We start from the raw sequence: 20,389 nt of genomic DNA on the forward strand, positions 1-20,389 counted from the left end.
AAACAATCCAGAGAAAAAAAAAGAGAGCAAAAACCGTTTATAATAACAGTAATAGTAATAGTAATAGTAATAATAGTTGTAGGTCGGCTGACCACAATCAAGTGGGTAGGCGAGAGAGAACGAAACGAACAGCTTTTCAAAATAAAAAATATATATATAGAATTGATAGTGGTCGTGAAGAGCGAAGGTTTGAGCGTGCGTAAGGTATTCGCTGTGTTGTAGCACCTGGGAGAGATGGTAGGTCAGCACAGAGGAGAATAGAGGGAGAAAAGAGTTAACGCAGAACTACAAAATGGATTCTTGTTTCGATTCGTTTTGTCACGGAACCCGAATGGAAGGCCGTGAACACACGCGTATGAATTGATGTCGCCTGAGACTCGCCTGTGCCAGAATATCAGCGCGGCCTGTCCCACTCCTTTCTGATCGCCAACCTCTACGCACCAATAGCTTTTCTGCTGAGCATTGCACCGACACATCAGCGATTTCTTTCCTTTATTTAGGCACTTATCGTTTGTTTGTGCTGATGTTGCTTGTATGTTTATCTTGCTTGCGCATGTGCGAGATGTGCGAAAGAGACATCAGTAAAGCACACCTTCGGCAACTTGCTTTGGCTTTCAATTCGTCTCTTTCTTTCCCAGAAGTGGCTTCGTTGTGCTACACGAGCATGACGCGAGGACGCAGGGTACATCCGCCATCACGTTGAATGTAGCACGCCTCGATGTCCACCCCTACGTGCTGTCCGCAAACACGCTCCACCACCAGGACCGGCTTCGAAACAGCGCCAGAGGTGGGTCTTGGTGGCGATGTTGAAGCGGTGCTTGGATGCGCCGCTGTGGCGAGCATAGACGCGCGATCGTCAGGGTCCGCTTGAGGAGAAAAGGCTTTCGATGCAGCTTCATTATCTTCAGCGGGAGCTGCACCAGTCGAATTCGCCTCCGTCTCCGTCGTAGCCGCAACGGCAGCATCGGCGGAGGTGGAGCCGAGGGCGACGTACACTTCCTTCACCCCACACCCCACGACGTGCGTGTAGTACTGCGGATGGTGGCGCAGAACAAAGAGAACGACTGCTCGATCGACGGGGAACAAAGTCGTTCGCTCAAGGGCCATCTCTGCGACTGTCGAGGGCTGCGAAGGGGACTGATCCGGCGCCGCTCCGCCCCCACTGTCATCCGTCTTGGTCGTGTCCCTCTCTTCTTCCGGTTTGGTGTGAGGAGAGTCCTCTTCCTTGGCTGTCGGAAGGGCGTTACTGCGCGCTGCAGCAGTAGCATCAGCCGTCGTTTTCGGTAAGGGGTCTTCGCTCCCCTCGTTGTCATCGCGCGGGCGTTTGGTTCCTGTGGACGGCGTCGGAGAGGAAGAAGACGTGTCGGGCATCGATGCTGCCGGCGCTGGCGTAGGTGAAGACGCGGGTGCCGCCCTCCCAGGAGAGCGTGTTGTCGTATTCGATGTCGTCGCACCCACTCCTTTCTGCGCCGCAGACGGCGACGACGACACCAACGCACGACAGTAGTACTGCAGCATCCCACGCACGTGCCGCAGTGTCAGTCGCTCGACAGCGGTGCCGATCTCGGCCGGCGGTGCCTCGTCGCCGTTCACGACGCCTGATGCCGACTTCCGCCTTTCCTGTGTCGTCATTCGCTTTGGCACACGGAGACGTCGGTGCCGCGGCGGCGCGTAGCAGTCCTGCATATCCCACTCCACCACCACCCCGCAGGTGCGCACGAGCAGCGCCAACGACCGGCCCTTGTGTGCATTGGCGTACAAGGCAAGGCGCTGCACCCCGCACCCACTCAACGCCACCGCCTCTGGGTGACACTGGAAAATGCTGAAGATGGCGCTCTCTTCCGCCCGACGCAGCAGCAACGCCTCCACGGCCGAGCACGTCGACAGCGACGTTGGGAAACTCGAAGAAAAGGCGGTCGCCGTCCCACCAGCGGACTCCCGCCGCACCGACAGCCACCGCAGCGTTCGCTCCTTCCGTTTCTGCACGTACTCGAGGAAGGCCACCACCTCACTCAGGCCGCCCTCCAGCAGCATCCGCAGCGCCGCGGTGGTGTCGGTGGTGTCTGCGCCACCCATCGCCGCAGCGAGCTGCTGCTTGCTCATCTGCAGCAGCTTCGCCGGCGTCGCAACACGCGACTCCGTGCCGCTGTTGTCCAACAAGGTGAGGACCAACCCTCTCAGCCACCCACGCAGGCACCACTGCTGGATGCCGCGGCGCTTGCAGGCCAAGAAGAGCGGCAGACATTGCTGCTGGAGTACGTCGCGCGCAAAGTCCGCGTCGGCGGGGCGCAGGCGATCGCCGGAGATTTCGGTGGCGTAGCAGGGCAGCGCGGCACCGAGTCGACACAACCGGTCCGCCAGCTCCTCCGTCGTGAGCGGGTCAGCGGTGGCGGCATTCGTCGCTGACGCGGAGGGCGAAGAGCGCGTGCTGCTGTCTAGCTCCAGCGCTCCGTCCACAAACGGTTCCAAGAGCAACTCGGACGAAGTGGAGTAGATCTCCGCTCGGGGTTGGGCGACACGCGAGGATCGGAGTCGCGGGCGAGTAGAGGGCGAACCGTGCGGCTCGCCGAGTGGAGTCGTCAACGCAGGGGACGGCGTCGGGGGAGGAGGCGGGCTGCCCACACACCGAAAGAGCTCCCCGCGAAAGCCACTCCATGCCCGGGTGCGGCTTGTCAGCCACTCCCCTGAGCGGGGGCCGCGTACGCGAAACGACGTCGCAGCTGGATTGTTCGTGAGAAGCCGCAGCGGCTGCGCTGGTGGTGCCAGAGGCGTTGGTTGTACAACGGTTGGGGCAGAAGGCGAAGAAGGTGGCTTCGTTGCTGCGGCCGCCAGCAGCGAAGGAGGAGAGGGCGATATGGATGAGTCTGATGAGGTGTGAAGAGGCGCTGCTTTGATAGATGTATCACTAGACGGCTTTCCGTCTTTTCCCTTGACGCCTTGGATGCCCGCGTTCGAGCGCACAACGGCGGCTTCGCCTTGCGTGGACAATGGTGTCAGCGGTGTCGTGCGGTGCTTCTGGCGTGCCATTTTTAAGAGCTCCTCGCAGCGCTGACCGGCCTGGCCAAGGATGACCTGTCGCAGCTGCTGCCGCGCCACGTTCCTCTCTAGCACGCACCGCCGCAGCGTTCGTCGCCACACGACGAGGAACACGAGAAAGGCCGGATCTTGCGGTAAAGGCGGCAGCGAAAATGGATGCTGCGCACGTGGCGTGTCATGCGGCTCAAAGGCTTCGAAAGCGAAGGGCTGCACCGAGGTTGAAGACGGTGACGAGGCCGCTGCTCCCACACCGCTACCCACATCGGCAGTCGGACTCGATAAACTCAACTCACGCCCAGCGCCGCCGCTATCACCGCCACTGCTTCTGATGCCGCTGTTCTCATTGTTCTCCAGTTCGCCTGTGCTTCCTGTCGTGTCAGCGGATTTCGAATTCGCTTGCCGCGGCCGTGTCGCAGCCGGCGCGTTCGTAGTCGGGTAGCGGCTCAGCTGCGGCGACCCGCGAGAAACACACAGGTCCCGCATGGGCAACGATACGGCGCGGCTGCCTGTCGGGGCGGCGGCGCTGACGGTGGTGCCTCTGCGCGACAGCCATTCCCGCACCGCCAGTTTCAATACCTGGGCCACCGCAGACGTGTGTCGTGCGTTGTGGTCGGTGTAAGAGGAGACAGACGGGGACGATGGGTTGGTGGCTGTGTTAGGGTTGGTGAACGCAGTCCACTCCTCCGCCTCGGCGGCTGCCAGCAGCCACGGGAGGAGCGGCTGGGGAGATGAAAGGGAAGCTTTTTGGATAGCGGACAACGTAGCGGAGGTTGCGTGGGCGCCTCCCTCGATAGCTGGGGCAACAAACAGGAGGGCCTCCAAGAGGATGCGGACGTGTTGCACAAGCGAAGCGTAGGTCTGTGGTGGCTGGGAGAGGTTGGCCTTGAACGCAGTGAGCGAGTTGACCTGTGAGTCAAATGCGCTATCCTCATCCTTGGTGCTGTGCGATGTACTGCTCTTGTCTGCAGTTGCTGGGGAGCTGTCGTCTTGTAGAGCCATCCAATCTTTCCCCCACAGCCCCTCCAGTTCATCCCACACTTTGCCGGAGGTGATCACCACGTCCAGGTACAGCAGCGTCCCTGCACACAGCACGTACACCTCTTGCGCGGGGAGCGATGCAGCGGCAGCGGTGTCGTGCAGCGCCCACAGCGTGCGACACGTTTGTGTGCTCCACTTTGCCGTAACGCACGGTTGAGAACGCAAGGAGCTTACCGGGGATGACGAAGAAGAGGAAGAAGGAGGCTGTGTGCCGTACAGTAGCGACGTGTTGCTACCCCCAACAGCGGGGGACAGCAGCGCACTGAAGAGCAACGAGGGACACAGCAGGCGTTCGTAGGGTGCAACCAGGCGCACCCAGTTCCATGCAGCCAGCGAGCGGGGCGGTGTCCACATGGATTCCGCCACTGCGTCGTCGGCGCTGTCGCTGGCGTGGGAGGGTGGTGCACTCTGCGGTGCAGAAGCAACGAGAACGGTGTCTCTGCCTTGTGTGGCTGATGTAGTGCCGGCGTCGTGACCATGAGCATGGACGTTGGGCGCAGCTGCGGAAGCGGACGACCTGTCGTGCTCGCCTGCCGTCTGTGGCGTTCGAACCTGCGGAAACCCCACGAAGCGTACGGGGCCTTTCGTGGAGCGCACCTGCCGCAACAGTCGCCGCTGGTAGGCCTGATAATCCCGCTGCTGATCCCAATAGAACGACACGTGCTCGTGCAACCTAACATCGCATTCATCGTCCAGTACGTGCAGGCGAAAGCAATCGGTCGCCGCGAGAACCTCCGACGACTCCAGCGGGAGAAGACGGTCGCTGCGCTGCAATCCGCGATACCCAAAACTCATCGTATTTCGCCCTTGCAGATCTATGATAATTATTATGCTAAGGTTTGCTGGTTTGTTTGTTTGTTTTGGGGGGTCAATAGGAGTAGCAAACAGAACGAGAGCTGATCCGCCAAAACCGCAGCGCTTTACGGAAGCATGGCTCAGTCGAAAGCACTTGAATGCGCGGAGTGAAAGGCATTCATGCGGATAGCGGTACGCGGAGCGTGAGGAGAAGCGAGCATAAGGAGGAGGAAATAAAGAAAGAAAGACATGACTTTACACAAGAGAGAGACGTGTTTTTCTTTTTTTCGAAATAATGGAGCTCGTCTCATCCGCAGCTAGAAGAGTCTTTTCCGTCTCCCATTAAGCAGCGTAGAAAATGACGCGGTGAACGCTGCATCGATCTCTCATACCGAGCTAGACCCGGACCCGTCCTTCTCTCCAGAAAAGAAAGGAAAAAAACGTTGGCTTTCGTCGTTTTCAGTTTCATATACGGAAGCTTCGGTCTTTCCCCACTCCGGCCTTCCTCACGAAAAAAAAAACAGGCCAGAAGGTAAGCCAAGACGGAACGTCAACAATAGAAGAAGCACAACGAAAGAAAAAGGATACGTGTATTGTGGTAATACACCTCAGGGCTTTCCGGGGGAGGAGGTACACAGAAAATAAGAGAATAAGTGCCACTGAGACTTTGCAGAAACTCACGTGAGGGCCAACAGTTACCCACGTCGCCGTGACTGCCAGAATCAATGAAAATAATAACACCCGTCGCTGCGCAGCTGCGTGGGCGTGCGCTTCCTCTCTTTTGCTTTTGTAATGGCTTTTTTTTGTTATTTCCTTCTTTGCGTGCAACAGTCAAATTAGGCAAATGATGAATAGGAAACAGATACTAAATGAAAATCTCGCACACACGCACAGAGCCACTGTTCCAAGCAGCTACACGGTAGCAGGGGAAGAACAAAAGAAAACAGGTTCAATAGCACCAAGAAATGCGACCTGGAAACAAACAAAAAAATATTTGAAAAACGAAGAAGCCGAACGAAACATCTCTTTTAGAAGAATTGAGAACAGTGCGAATTGGATTAAAGAGCTCCTTCGCTGTCAGGAAGGGAGGGCAAGGGGGGTAATATGTGCACATGATAGTGTTATTGCTACACTACGAAATCGGGTAACACGCATAAGAATCATACAAGTGTGCTTACATGGGTCTACGGCGAGTCCCCAATAACTGGGATACAGACCTCAGGACAGCGGAGAGTACAATCAACAAAAGCACGAACGGCTCTGTCATTTCCTCCGCTACTTCCTCTTCCAGAAGGTATACGAGCTGCTGCGTTCGACGTCCCTGATCGCGGGGCAGCATATCCAATCAAAACGTACGCTTCTTCGTACAAGTGTCAATGATTCCATTCTATAACTGTTGCTGCTGTATGTATGTCTGTTTGCTTGGTTGTATCACCGGAATGACGACAGCTGGAGAAACGCCAACGCCAACGTGGTAGAAGATTATTTTTACTCACACGTAGTACGATGGATCCACCTTGAGAGAGGTGAAGTAGTTGAGCAAATCACGCAATTCGCTTGAGCGGGCGGCGTCGTGCGTACAGCTCCCCAGCTCCTCCAGCACCGCAGAGGTGGCTGCTTGAATGCTGTGTGGAGAATGTCGATAGGACATGTACCGGTGGCGCAGGTCTGAATTGGAGATGGAAGGAAACGAGTCGGAGTCCACACGCGGCAACGAAGCGGCGGCGGAAGGATGCACCGGTGGTGGTGGTGGTGGTACGGCGGGCTTTGCCTGGTGTGCGAGTGGCTGCAATGGATCTGCCCGCCCGCTGTCGGACATGCTGAACAGATAGGTCGCGGAGGCCTGCTCCTTTCCTGATGACAACGGGGAAAGCTTCCCGGTATTGCTCGCGTTGGGGCTGATGAAGTAATCCGCGTCGCCAAAGTAGTCGTACTGCCCCTCCTCCACCTTCTTCGCAGGGGCAGCCGGTCCGGTGCTGCCTTGGATGCCTGCGTGCGTGAGGGAGCTTGAATTGGCGCTGGCGCAGACGGGCTGGGCGTCTGAATCGCCGAAGCGCCGCTTCACGCCAATCCCACCTGGGCGAGGCAGACTCGTACTTCCCTCTAATCCACCAAAATGCAATGCGGCGGGCTGTTGCTGCTGTACACGTGTCTCTGGGTGACGAATTGGGTACTGCGACAAGTAATTGTAGCTCCCACCTTTGGACAGCGTCACGGGCGACGTCTCCGTGCGATCCAGCGCGACGCTGAACGGCCCCTGCATCGGCGAGTCCCCCGGGACCGCGCGCAGGCCCTTCGCGGCGGGTGGCAGGTGTGACGCCGCGCTCGGCGGCAGCGTCGCCTCCTCGTTGTCGAACGGATTGCGCTCTTTGTGGAGGTTGCGGAGGCCTCCCAGGTTGAACGCGCTCGGCTTCGCGCTGCTCATGCTCAGTTCCTCCTCATCGACCACGCCGTTCTGTCTCCGACGGATGATACGATCTCTGAAGGCGGTTGCCGGTGCCAGCGGTGGTGTGTCCTCGATCACCGGACCGCTGTCCTCCGAGCTGGCGGAGTGAACGGCGTGTCTCGCCGGTTGTTTGCTGATGTTGTTGCTGCTGCTGCTGACGCCGGCCATCGCCATCGGGGTGTGGTGGGAGGAGCTGCCAGGACTCAGACGTGCCGTCGCCTCTCCGCCTGGCGCGTTGCGATGGGGGCGCGGCGCAACGGGTGATCGTTGTGCGCGTAGGTAGCGTGACTTCGCCTCTTCCTCTGCCGCGATGTTCAAGCCTACATCCGCGTCATCTTCGTCGTCCAGGAAGGCCTGTCCGCCGTAGTAGTGCCCACCCAGAGAGACCGGATTCGGCAACATCGCCTGCTCTTTGGAAGGGGCAGACCACTGCTTTGCCGCCGCCGCATTACTATTATTATTGTTGCTGTTGATGTGCCTATTACCACCGTGACTGTCTGCGCCGCGTGCGGACGCCGATTTCGAGCCGCTGTTCGACAAGCCAAAGAGGGACGACGTCACGCGCAACTCGCTCTCCTCACTTCCGTTTTCGTTGTTGTTGGCATTATTGGGCTTGAGGGGATCGCCACGAGCCGGGTTAAAGGCGGAATTGCTCTGCTCTTGCTGCTGCGTACGTAAGCTGATCTCAACGGCGTCCACGAGGGGCTGCGGCGGCGTTTCGTCCTCCTCGCCCTCGTCCTCGCCCTCGTCGACGCTCTCGCTGCTGTCGCTGCCATCGCTGTCGTCGCTGCCTGACGCCGACTCGTCCTCTTCTTCCTCCTCACTGCTCGTGTCATCCTCCTCATTCTCTGGCAGCATCGTCTCCTGCAGTGCCCGCCGCACCAAGGACAGCATCGCCTGCTTGTTCTCCGCCCTCGATGTGTCGGCGAAGTGGCGGAACGACGGGGTGTAGGGGGTTGGTGCGTACTGCTGCACGTTTGTGCCGTAGAACACGTTGTAGTCGCGAAAGAGTTGGTGTTGGCACAGCTGCTGGGCGGTGGGCCGCTGCTCGGGGAAGAAGACGACGCAGCGCGTGATGAGGTCGATCCACTTCTCCTTCTCGTCGCCGTTGTAGTGCAGTATCCAATTCCGCTCAATCAGCTGCCGCAGCTGCGACGGCCGCGGGGCGCTGCGCTGCAGGTACAGCTTTGCGTTGCCTTTCGGCATGTAGCGCTCAATATCCTCTGCAGCCGGCGTGCCGATCGTGTTCAGGATCACCTCCAGCTGGAGACTCGCCTTCGCGCCGTCCCACTCCCCACGGTCATTGAGGGCGCTGCGCATGGTGAAGAGCGTCTGCCCGGTGCACATCTCGTAAAACACGCACCCCAGAGACCAAATGTCGATCTTGGAGGAGCCGCTCGAGACGCTTGTGATCACCTCCGGGGGGCGGTAGTAGCGGGTGCAGATGTAGATCGTGTCACTGTGCTGCGCATCCCGCGCAAGGCCCATGTCAGCGATGAGGGCGGTGGACATGTAGGGGTTGTTGATGTCGAGCCGCACCAGGACGTTGTCGGGCTTCATGTCGCGGTGAATGATGGCGCACTGGTGCAGGTAGTCCAAGCCGAAGCAGATCTGAAAGGCAAAGACGACGGCCACCTGGGCCAGGTACTGGTGTGTGACGCCGAGTCGCTGCACACTTGACTGCGAGCCCAAGAGACGGATAAAGTAGAAGAGGTCGCCCTTCATGAGGGGCATGACGATGTGCACGTTGAACTCGTCGCTTTTAACGATTTCAGCCACCGACTTCATCAACTCCTCCTGATGCAGGTGCAGCTGCTCTCTGCTGCTGAGACCAGCGTAGTACTTCCCCATTAAGTTGAGTCGCGCCGGCGTATTGGCTTCGTCTTGCGCCACGCTCGCCAAAGGGTCCTCGTTGCCGTTCGAGTTGTGGTTCGGGATCGCCGTGGCTTTGGTGGCGAAGATGTTGAAGTACCCAATGACGTGGGGGTGGGCGTCGTGCAGGAAGCACATAATATCGATCTCGCGCACCAGGCGGCGGCTCTCTTGATTCACGTAGCGCGCCGGGATGGTTTTGACCGCGACATTCTCGTTTGTGATGCAATCCTTGTACTCCTCCACGGCGCCAAAGCCGCCCTTGCCGATTTGCTTGACAAGAATGTAGCGACCGACGAGAAGACGCATCTTTGAGTGGGTCCGCTAAGGGGCGTCAGCTGTATTTAGGGGTGTTCCACAACAATACAAAAGGAAGAAGGGAAAGGGAAAGAAAACAAAATAATAATAATAATAAGTGAGAAAGACCGAAGAGGTTCGCAGAAGGCACACCGGAGTTAAACAAAACAGGACAGCGTATCTCGTTAAAGTCAACGAGAAAACAAAAAGAAAGGTGGGACGAGGGACGTAGAGCGACACGGGAAAGAGGCCTTTTTCCTTCTTAATGTGTACAAACGAGAAGGGAGGAGAGAGTGCGTACCGTAGCAAACCGTAGCCCCAGCAAGTCCGAAAAAAAAAAAGGAAGGAGAAAAAAGAACCTCAAGCCTCTTCCGGCGTCAAGATATATCAGTAGAAAAATAAAACCGACAACGAAACAAGAAACCACGAACGAAGAAAAAAGTAACACTATCGCTTAAATAAGAGAGAAGGGAAGCGAGAAAAGAAACAAACTTTTTTTTTGAACTAGCAGATAAGGAACACTAGGTAAAAGCGTAGTGAAACGGACGAGCCCGGCGCAGGAAGAGAAGATGGAAACAGCAACAGCCTACAAAGAAACAAAAACAAAAAGAATCGATATGAAAAAAACTTTTTTAGAATGTGCGGGGAGGCACCGTCGTGACCACCGTGGGCACGCAACTAGTTGGTATCTACGTACGTTTTCCGAGGTCAAGAAACATCAAACAAAAGACTTGGGATCTCTCTTGTTTTTCCTCCTCTTCGTTTTATTAATTCAACGCCCAGAAAGAAAGAAAAAACAAGCAGAGGAGAAGAGTGAAATATATATGTATAACGGCAGGCGGCTAAAAATGATAAGATAACGATGCGGAGAGTTTGCTTGACTTGTACTTCTGCGCTTCTCTGAAAGCCTCGCGAATGAGCAATCAGGAAACAAGCATAGGTATAAATGTAGCTGGGCCGGAGTCGCAGCTCCTCGCTGGTGTGTGTCGGGTTTGCTGCTTTGTGCTTGAATTGCGGATTGTCAACCGTATCCGTGAAGGTGGCACGAGTGGATTGCGACGCCACTACCACCACCACCACAAGAAAGAAAGGCACGGAATGCTTTCTGTCTGTGTGTGTGTGTGTTCTTTCCGCAAAGCGGACGCCACTACAACAGCGAAAAAGTGTGAAAGCACCAAGGCAATAATAACAATACCAATAACAAGAATCGCCCCAATGCGACGATGCAATTTGCTCAGTTGGATTTCTCTTCTCTGTGCATCTACTACTGGTGAGCGTCTGTGTGGAGAGGGAATTGTCTGCGCTGCGTACCTTCCTTTCCCGTGTACGCTGCTTGATCCTCTCCTTTTCGTGACGTTGAGCAAACTCAATAAGTTACAGCGTATATTTGTTAGATTGAAGGGAACAGAATAGCTGAGGGTACTCGCTGCCGGTACACTTGGCTTTACCGGTTTGCGGAGTACACGCGGGAAAGGGAAAAACAAAAACAAAATACTGTTAACAACAACAATAATAATAGTAGTAGTAGTAGCTGCAAAACAGACTCTACGACAAATACTTCGTCGCTGAGACTCCTTTAGAGGTGTGTGTGTGTGTTTATTATTATCGAATAAGAAGGATAGGAAGTCAAGAGTCGAAGTGATTGCACGGCATTTAGAGAAATACATAACTAGCGAGTACCTGACATCAATGTCCCCATCAAGGCTACTCATTGTTTCTTCACTATCTAGTATCTGCCCCAATTCCGTTCTTCTTTATCTGTCGTGTTTGTCGTCGGACTTTTTCTCAGAGAGTATCGCATTACGAAGTGCAAGGAAAACAAAACTCATGGATCTTTTTAAGGATCCCATGGGTCCCTGTCGTGGGAGGGACCGGGGGTGGGCGGGTGGATTTCAGCGAAAAACCGGAGTTTCTCTCGATGCTGAAAACAACTGTGCCAGGCAAACCAGAATACGGAAGAACCAGGATTCAGGAGGTAATAGATAAGGAGAAGATAGTTTAGAGCATTACCCTAAATGACCGAGATCCGCCAATCTCTCCGCTGCCAATCACATTCAACTCATTTTTTCCGTCCCTTCCATTCCCCTCGCAGGCTCACAAAATAAAGAGCCTAATATGAGTTGCTCCTTGCAGCTTTTACCGCAAGAACCGGAAAAGGGGAGAGAAAAGAGTTCGAATGCGACGTAGCTGGAAACGCTGCAATGAAGAGGGCGACGGAACCATCCAACACGGAGAGAGAGAGAGACTATTTGGTGAGCGTTTCTCTCAGCAAAGAGATCCTACGCGTTAAATACGCACGTCAAAACCAGGTCGCATTGACGACCCGGCAGCCAGCAGGGAGTGACAAGTGAAGGAGTGATACGTATGCATGCGCACGTTGCAGTGGTAATGTAATGAAGTTGAAAGAGAGAGAGGGAGAGAGAGGGAGAGAGAGGGAGAGAGAGGGAGAGATGAGAATAAGTGCGACAGGCGTCAAAACTTTTTGCATCAGTCCGCCGCAAGAGCCGTCTTCCCGATGAATGCAAAAGAGTAGCTGTGAGGAGAGTAGACTCGTTGTTGCGCAGTCCGGCAAGCGCTCTCTTCACTCTGAGCCCTCTTCACCGCGTCTCTTTTTTCTTCAAGAAACGAGAAGAAACAAAAAAAAAACAGAAAACGATCGGCAAAGAGGAAATCACCAGCAAGTCTTTGTAAGACCTCTGGAAAGCCTCCAAAGAAAAGGTCCTTTTCCTTTGTTTCTCGTGACCATGCGAGAGAGTGTGTGAGAGAGCTTCCCCGTATTCCCTGTGCCAAATAAGCCATCACGTTCGGCTGGTCAAGAGCGAGAAATATTTTTTCTTATAGGTCCTTCTTTTCGTTCTCTTTTCTTTTAAAGGTTGAGTAATACTACGCAGGACGCACAACAAAAGTACTGCACTCCATTTCAAAGCGAACCATGCAGTACGCAGAAGGCAGAAAACCAGAAAACTAAAAAAAAAGAGCGAAATGATCAGTGAAACAAAAGAGAAGGGTTCGTAATATGGCTGCTGAGGGGATTCTCTCTTCTCTTTTTAGAAAAGGAAAGAAGATACCTACAAATACTAACTAACTAGCTTCCTCTTTTTATTTCTTTTCTTTTTGCAGGCAGAGTTGCGCGATATGGAAGCTGCTTTGAGGTGAAACAACGCTTGACCACCTCACATCTACAACGAAATAAAAAAAGAAGAACACAGACCACAAACGGGGAAAAAAAATATGCTAATATCCTGAATTATAGAGAAGAGAAGTAGAATTGAAAAGAACGCGTGTGTGTTGCACGCGAAACAAGAGGAGGCGTATTTCGCTGCATTTTTTTCCCCAGATCACGGCTCTGATCATTCCACTTGCTTTCTCTTTTCTGTGGGTATATCCCCCTCTACGCCGACTCCAGCTTGTCCTTGATGTCGTTCATGAAGGGCATAATACGCTCATGCTGGATGCGCAGGTTGGCCACCGCCTCCTCGCCCTCCATCTCCGTGCCGTCGTTCTCCCACAGGTCGGTGGAGTCCTCCACGAACTGGTTCATGGTCGTCAGGCGGCGGAAGATGTACAGGCGGATAAAGATGACCTGCGCGACGATCAGAAAAAGCGTAATCTTCAGGGTGCTCTGCATCGTGGCACCGCTGATGCCGGTCTCGCCTGGGCACGGGTAGAAGTAGGAGCGGGCATTCGTGCGCAGGGCACGGCTAACGGCGGGGTTCTGGAAGGCAAGACGACGGAACATGATATTTTCACTTTAATACGTATGTTTTTGTTTTAGTGGGGACTCAGCTTTCTCGTTTTGAGGAATATGAACGGAGGCTACTAACTTGTTGTGAGTGAACACACTATTCGCGTCAACATCGATTGTGGTGGTGGTTTTTGCGTGGGAGCGTATGTACGGGTTCGACCCAAGGGGATCAGCACGGGGGATCGGTGTGGTTGTGATGGAGCGGCAATTGAGTTTTTGCGCCGTGGAATAGAACGAGAAAGGCGGGTATGAAACGAGTGGAAGGTTTAATGAAAGAAAGGGGGGGAAGAAGAAGAAGAGATAGAGAAACGCTATGGGGGTGCCGCCTCCGTACAAATTGAGCACTTTTTAACTTTCTTTCGGTGCACAGCTGTTGTGGCAAGCGCTTGACAGCAACGCATACATCGCTTTCTTTTTTCCTCTTCTAACCAAATCTGGTCGCTCGTGTTTGAGGTGAGACGACGCGGGGGCCGATTTAGCGGCGTGAACAGCGCCTCGTCAGCGGCTAGGTAACGCGCCGAAATATATATATATATACATTCCCCACGAGTGAAAAAGAAAAAAAGATTCTTTTGCATGAAGTTCGTTTCGAATCCGAGAATAAATTTATTTATTTAGAAAAGAACAAAAAAACTCAGCTACCTCGGCATTACGTTACGCGGACCTGAAAACGACACAAAGCGAATGAGGCCAAACAACCGCAAAAGTTAAAGGAGAACAGGAGAAAGTCACAGCGGACGTTTGACGCCCCCTCCCTCTCTCCCTCTCGCTGCCTCTCTCAATCCAGTTCATCGCTGCCGGGGGCCAAATACGCATCCACGACGTCGTCGAGGTACGGCAGCACGCTCCGCGCGATAAACTCGCACACCTGCGGGCCGAGCACGACGTATGGGGCGGACGCCTCCACCGGCACACCGTCCTCCTCCACCACCTCCACACGGCTGGTGTTATTGTCAGCGTCCTCTGTGGACGGCGTCGACGCGGCCACCGCCGAGGCGAGCGCCTTCTTCGCGTTCACGCCCTCCAGCCGCGCCATGCCCTCCTCGGACTCCAACATGCTGGCGATAAACTCCGCTAAGGACTGCTGAATATCGGCAATTGGCTCCTTCAGCGCCAACCGATGCACCGCCGTGACGAGGGCGTCACTCTTCATAATGAGGCCGTAGAGGGGGTTGGGGGAGCAGGCGCAGTTGCGGTAACACTGCGCCGCCAGGTAGCGATGACGCGGGTTGGAAGAGGAGAGGGAGTCGTTTAACGCGACGCGCCACTCCTCGTCTTCTAGAAGCAGCTGCTGGCCGTCTAACGTGCGGGTGAGATTCAGCAGGATGTGCAGAATCCACCGATTCAGGTCGCGGTGTGCGGCGGCGGCGGCAGCAGCGGTGCCCGCGGCGATCTTGTCCTCGCTCTCCCTCTGTTTCTCTGGGTTGATGCTGACAGCGGCGTCCCTTTCCTTCCTCGCCTCCTCCGCCTCCTCCACCTTTGTGCGCGTCTCCGCATCTTCAGCGTCAAAGCGTTCGTAGTAGACGTGCAGCTTACCCAAATAAAACCCACGCATGTCTTCGTCTTCCTTTTGCAGAAGATCGTCGATGGCGGTGACGTGACTCGCCGTTAAGTTGTTCAGCAGCATCAACGCAAGCTCTTGCACGCTGCGCACGTAGGACTGTGGCTGGTCACTGCGCTCCATCCCATCTAGCAGGCGCATCGTCTTTCGCACCACCTTGCGCTGCACCAGCATCTCGGCGCAGCTGCCATCCGCAGAGCAGTTCACGAGGATCGTCAGAATGTCGCCCAGAACGTTCTTGCCGCCCGCGTGGAGGTACTGTAGCAGCGCGTCGATGCAACTCGGTCCGAACTGCGGCGAGGCCAGGAAGCTCCACAAATCGCGGCTGTCCTTGCTCTGCTCGGCGATGCCGTGAATCGCCATCTTACGCACATCCTCCCGCTCGTGGCGGACAAAGGAGAAGGTTTCCTGGAAGTGATGGATGGTTTCTGCTGACGGCAGCGATATGGCAGGGGAGGCAGCAGCAGGAGCCTCGGCGGGAGCCATGGTGGACGTCGGCGGCACAGAAGTCATGATGATGAATGAAGAGATGTGATTCGATGATGGGGCAATGTGACTGAATGGAATATTAGAGAAGTGGTTTGGTGTATTGAAGGAGGAGAGAAGATATTTGTAAATCTACCGAATCAAGATTTCGGAAGATATAAAAAAAAAGGTGTCTAACTCTACCCCCACGCACACCCGCTAAGAGAAACGGCTAACTTCGATTGGAAGAACGATAGTCCTCAAGCACGACAATCCTCAACAGACACGATATGCGTGTGGGTTCGCTGCTCCTCAGTCGAAGATTCACCCCGTCCGCGTTCAGATTTTTTTTTTAGGGTGAACTCAGGAACGCTCGTGAACATCAAAGAATAATGCTTTCCCACATTAAAGCACTGGCGTAGGCAACCACCGCTTTTCTTCGCCCACTTTGTATATTGCTGTTGCGTGATTTACCGTTCACTGCTGCAGACTCTATGACGCGCTTATGAAGACACAGCCTTAATTAACCTAAGCGTGCGACAAGGCCGCTAGTACACACACGCGCCAAAAAGAGAAAAAGAAGAGTAACGAGCTATGACAACAGGATACACTCAACGGAACTGGATGGAGCCGAAAACTTTGATGAGCCTCAAGGACGCACCATAGGGAAAGAAAAAGCGCGTCTATGAATGCAGAGGCCTCACGCGAAGGCCAGCTTTGTCTCTGGTTTCGACTGTCAGCCATGAACACCTCGTCACTCGCGCCGCACAAACACCGCACGGAACGCCTTCACAGAACCACTAAAAGGAGTTCTCAGACTCCAGCTGCGCGTTCGCGTCTTGAACCCGACACGCAGTTCGCGCACGCAGCGCGGCCATCACCTGACGCCGGTGCACCTGCTGCCCGTACGACACCCGCATCGCGCGTATCTGTGTGTACAAGTCACTGGCGCACTTCTGCGACAGCAATTCGGGCTCGAAGTATCCGGCCAGGTGCAGCTCTTCTAAAAGCTCGTACACCTGCTGCATGCGACGCAGCTCATCATGTGGCGCCGGACTTTCCTCCTCCGCCTCCGCCGTGTTCACCGACCGGTTCGACAGCATCGAGAGCGTCACCTCCTCGGCGAGCTGCTGCACCAGCCAGATAATGGCCGTCAGGCACTGCCGATCGCGGTGCACGACGGCTCCGCCGTGCCGCAACGCTCGCTGGGTCTGCTCCACGAGTCGGTTCAGCAGCGTCGTCTCGTCCTGCGTGAGTTGGTACACAAGGGTACGATTTGAGTGTCCGGTCGCGGCACCGGCAAAGGCCGCGTTCGCGCGAGCACCTGCCAGTTCCGCTGCCGTCGTCGCGTGCCGCTTCGCAATGCCGCGGGCCTCGCTCCACACGTACCAAAACGTAGACTCGCTGCGCTCCAGCTCCGTCATCGGGCTGCACGACGGGGCAGTTGCCGCCGCAGCGGCCGCCTCGTCCTCGCCGTACTTCTCCGACAGCTTCTGCAACTCCACTAAGACGCGGCGGGTCAGAATGTTGCTCACATCCGCGATCGCCTCCACCTCTGCCGCGGGCCGCGTCAGCCAAAAGCTGCAGCACGCCGTCAACCCGCCACGCAACACGCGCACGTAGTCCGCGATCGAATCAGCGTGCATCGCCTCCCACATGATCTTCTCCGCCAACTTATTGTGCGTCAGCATCTCCGCCGGCGCCACCTGCTGATACAGAAGCTGCTGCACCTCGATATGCACCTGCGAGTCCGCGTCGGCCGTCACGAACTGCCGCACCAGTCGGCCCTCCTGCTCCTCGAGTTGGCTGCGCGTTAGGTCCTGCCGCTCCAACTCGTAATCCCGCGCGGCTTTGATGAACGCGGCGTAGACGCCAGCGCGGTGCCGTGGGTCACGCAGCCGCAGCGTCATCGCCGTCACCGCCCGCAGACCCTCGTTAAACGGGTAACGAGGGAGCAAGGCGAGAAAGACGGCGTAGCGGGCGAGCGAGGTGGCCAGGGCGGCCCCGGCGCGCACCTGCACCGAATGCGGGCTGAGCGTCTCGCCGTAGGCCACATCCTGCACCAGCACGACATGCGTAATGAGCCGAGCTGCCTCGCTGTTGCCGTCCTCGGGTACAATGTCAAACCACTCCGCGGGCACGCCACCAACAGCGGCAGCTGCAGCTGGCGGTGGTGGTGGTCGCATCATCATGACGGCTGACGGCCCGGATACGAAAAGCCCGCTGGGGCCCTTCCCGTCCATGCATGTGAGAGTCTGCAGGATCACGCGCATCTGCAGCTGCTCCTCCAGCGGCACATGGGCCAGGAAGCCAGACTGCAGACGAGCGGCTAAGCCCTGCACCAACTTCTGAGAAAAGGTCGCGGCCCAGTCATCGCCGCCGCCCGTCATCTCCTCAATGAACGCGGCGTAGCTCCCGTCGACGGCGCCAATCGCAGAGCGGCCCGCCTCGTCTCCGCCAGCCCCGGCTGCCACCACCAGCTGCTTCGTAAAGGCCACCACCAGCGCACAGCGGAGGTAGCACCACGCCATGTCCTTCCAGTTCCCGTTCACTTTAAACGCAGCTTCCAGAACGTTGAGGTTGCCGCACAGCGCGGCGCCAATCACGGCATCGAAGTCGTTGCTGGCATTCGGTGGTTGCCGCTCCGCGCTGCCCCCCGCCCCGACCGCGGCGGCGGCCGTCTTGCGGTACCGCAACGACTCCTCGTATAGCTGCGAGAGGTTCTCGAGGCGGTACTCGTTGCCACACCACGCCTGCGCCAACTCACCGTGCGCGTACTCGCCAAACAAAGGCACTAAGGCGGTTTGCGCAAACCACGGCTCCTGCACCGTCTGCAGCTGGGCCGCGCTCAGCACACAGCTGTGCACGCAGCTCTCGTAGGTGACGGCGGCCTGAATGGCCCGGTGCAGTTCGCCACCGCGTAGGTGCGTCAGGATGAGCTGGCGGAGTACGATCTCCTCCTCTCCATGCAGGCTCGGCTCCTGCCGGGTGTCGTCGCGGTAGGTGGCCTCGAGCCAGCGGCAAATGATGTTCGCCCGGCGCAGCACCGGCTGGCGCTGCAAGAAAGCCTGCAGATGGGCGTACTGGGAGATAAACCAACGCCTATGCGGCTGCATCGACTCGATACCGATGGCATCGGGGTGGTATTGATCGGCTTGCTCCGCATCGGTGTAGATGTCCTGCAGGAGGGACCAGAGGTACGCCTCCTGCTTGCGGCCAGCAGCGCGGCTCTCCTGTTTAAAGCACTCCACTGTCGGTACGGTGCGGATCGGAGAGGCGTCGGAGCAATGGGCCAAATACCACTCTGCGTAAGTTCGCAGTGGAGACGTGGTCGGCGCTACGACACCCATCGTGATGAGCGACCCGGTTAGGGCGGAAGACGCGGGGGGGGCCACGACGAGGGCATTGCGGTCTGTTGGCAAGGGACGGCCGTGCACGTCGTGCACTTGTGTAGCAGACCGCGACCCCGCCAAGTTCACCTTGCCGTGGTGCCGCTCGTAGTCCGTCATGGTTAAAAGAATTTGAGTTGCTAACCACGAATGAAAGGTGCTCGTTGTCGGTGCAAACAGCGAATAATCAATTTAGCAAAAGCCAGACGTGTGTCAAGCGTGGTGAACGACCCTATCTACTTCGCTAATTGTTCCTAGCACGTTTGTTTCTCTGAAAGCGCGTGTGCGTGTGCACGAATAAGTCCGGAAAGAGGTCTATTAATGCAACGGATGTGTGCACCACGTGACACGTAATAGACGACACCGCTTACGGCAATTCAAAACAGTTTAATACCTGAGAGAGAGGGAGTAAGAAAAGGAGGGCCAACGCACCACCAAAAAGAATAACACATTGATCAAACGTCAGCCGCAAAGACAAAGGCTTTCACGTCGTAGAGATGCGCTCCGCTCTAAAAACTGCATTTTTACATGGCGGACACCGACATGAGCATTCATACAAGATCGCTTTCCAGTTTTTTGTTCTTTTCCTCCCTTGAAAGTCGAAACAGCTTTCCATTGCTGCTCTTGTTGTTTTTGATAAATGCATCCGCGTTGGCACGCAGTCCGCGATTTTCTTTTCTTTTTAACCCGCTTCTCTTTTCTCCACCGTTGTTAACAACCTCCGCCTCACAAAGCGCGGTCTTCGCACAGCAGCAGCAACGTGCAAAGCGCTCCACCCCTTTTCTCAGGGGGTTTACGGGCGATCCAGCAGAATACGCTCGTAATCTCCCGCCGGGGGAATCTTCGTCGTCAGCGGTGGCCCATTCCACAGATCCTCCGCGCTGGTGATGTGCTCCCAGCTGTGTGCGGGACGTGCACGGCCAAAGCCCGACCCCGCAACATCACCGTTCGCGTCCTGTTCGCCGTCATCTTTCGCTTCTGGGGCCGTGCTGGATGCAGCATCGCTCGCACTCGCGAAGCGCCGCACGAGGGAGGAGAAGGGCGGGAAGAAGGAAGAGGAAGGAGGAAGCAGTCCTGCAGACTCGCTCGCAGGTCGAAAGGGTTGCCGCAGGTAAACTGGATCGTAGCAGCCAAACAGTGGAACCTCGCCTCTTCGGTAGCGCTCACGAAATTCGTTTGTGCACCACTCAGGAAGTCCGTCCACGGAGGACTGAACCGCGGCGGAGGTGCTCAACGAGTGCTGCGGTGACGACTCCATCTGTTGTGGCTGACTCATCGTGACGCGAATCCTTCTTTCTCTTTGTATAAATACTGCTGATGTTGTCGCGTCCTCCGCACTATCGTCCGGTTAACAGTACTAGTAAGAAAGTGTTTTTATATTCCCTTAGCAATATATATACGTGACGGCAGGCAGTATTCGAAGCCAATGCAAAGAAGTAGATTTGAGAAGAGACAGGACAAGAATGTTGACACGCTGCGGTAGTGGCTTGAACAGATACATTAGAAAGCCTGAAAGAGCACATGTTTCGTCGAAGACGGGAGTCGGAAGCGACCCTTCTGCCTTTATCATTTACCAAGCCATCGTTTTCGATCTCTTGCACAAGGCGGCATGACATTCGCGTAGACGCGCTCACACACAGAGTAAAAGTGCTAAAAATATGTTGCTGTTATTAATACCATTAGTTTTCTACTAAAGGCAACGCCTGCCACGATGAAACACGCGTGTGTGTGTGTGTGTGTGTGTG

At 55.8% G+C, this 20,389-nt stretch overlaps 6 protein-coding genes across 8 annotated transcripts; all 6 read right to left on the reverse strand.

Moving 5' to 3' along the window:
• Positions 1 to 654: 654 nt before the first annotated feature.
• Positions 655 to 5,023, reverse strand: ABB37_04462 (hypothetical protein; the record flags this gene model as incomplete). The annotated part of the gene is made up of 1 exon (XM_015802147.1): positions 655 to 5,023. The coding sequence occupies exon 1, from the start codon at positions 4,867 to 4,869 to the stop codon at positions 655 to 657; it is 4,215 nt and encodes a 1,404-aa protein (XP_015659548.1). The 5' UTR covers positions 4,870 to 5,023.
• Positions 5,024 to 6,361: 1,338 nt separating this feature from the next.
• Positions 6,362 to 11,059, reverse strand: ABB37_04463 (putative protein kinase; the record flags this gene model as incomplete). Its single annotated transcript, XM_015802148.1, has 1 exon — positions 6,362 to 11,059. Exon 1 carries the CDS (start codon positions 9,494 to 9,496, stop codon positions 6,362 to 6,364), a length of 3,135 nt encoding a protein of 1,044 aa, XP_015659549.1. The 5' UTR covers positions 9,497 to 11,059.
• Positions 11,060 to 12,875: 1,816 nt separating this feature from the next.
• On the reverse strand, positions 12,876 to 13,451 carry ABB37_04464 (putative mitochondrial hypothetical protein; the record flags this gene model as incomplete). Of its 3 annotated transcripts, none has more annotated exons than XM_015802151.1 (1): positions 12,876 to 13,451. In XM_015802151.1, exon 1 carries the CDS (start codon positions 13,221 to 13,223, stop codon positions 12,876 to 12,878), a length of 348 nt encoding a protein of 115 aa, XP_015659552.1. In that variant the 5' UTR covers positions 13,224 to 13,451. The 3 variants fall into 3 exon arrangements, with proteins under 3 accessions (XP_015659552.1, XP_015659551.1, XP_015659550.1); XM_015802150.1 differs by having other exon boundaries at positions 12,876 to 13,327; XM_015802149.1 differs by having other exon boundaries at positions 12,876 to 13,308.
• Positions 13,452 to 14,007: 556 nt separating this feature from the next.
• Positions 14,008 to 15,347, reverse strand: ABB37_04465 (hypothetical protein; the record flags this gene model as incomplete). The annotated part of the gene is made up of 1 exon (XM_015802152.1): positions 14,008 to 15,347. Exon 1 carries the CDS (start codon positions 15,301 to 15,303, stop codon positions 14,008 to 14,010), a length of 1,296 nt encoding a protein of 431 aa, XP_015659553.1. The 5' UTR covers positions 15,304 to 15,347.
• Positions 15,348 to 16,055: 708 nt separating this feature from the next.
• ABB37_04466 (hypothetical protein) lies at positions 16,056 to 19,039 on the reverse strand (the record flags this gene model as incomplete). The annotated part of the gene is made up of 1 exon (XM_015802153.1): positions 16,056 to 19,039. The coding sequence occupies exon 1, from the start codon at positions 18,762 to 18,764 to the stop codon at positions 16,056 to 16,058; it is 2,709 nt and encodes a 902-aa protein (XP_015659554.1). The 5' UTR covers positions 18,765 to 19,039.
• A 398-nt stretch (positions 19,040 to 19,437) lies between these two features.
• On the reverse strand, positions 19,438 to 20,028 carry ABB37_04467 (unspecified product; the record flags this gene model as incomplete). The annotated part of the gene is made up of 1 exon (XM_015802154.1): positions 19,438 to 20,028. Exon 1 carries the CDS (start codon positions 19,918 to 19,920, stop codon positions 19,438 to 19,440), a length of 483 nt encoding a protein of 160 aa, XP_015659555.1. The 5' UTR covers positions 19,921 to 20,028.
• Positions 20,029 to 20,389: the final 361 nt, after the last annotated feature.

Source organism: Leptomonas pyrrhocoris, assembly GCF_001293395.1.
Source record: "Leptomonas pyrrhocoris isolate H10 chromosome Unknown, whole genome shotgun sequence".
Lineage (NCBI taxonomy): Eukaryota > Euglenozoa > Kinetoplastea > Trypanosomatida > Trypanosomatidae > Leptomonas > Leptomonas pyrrhocoris.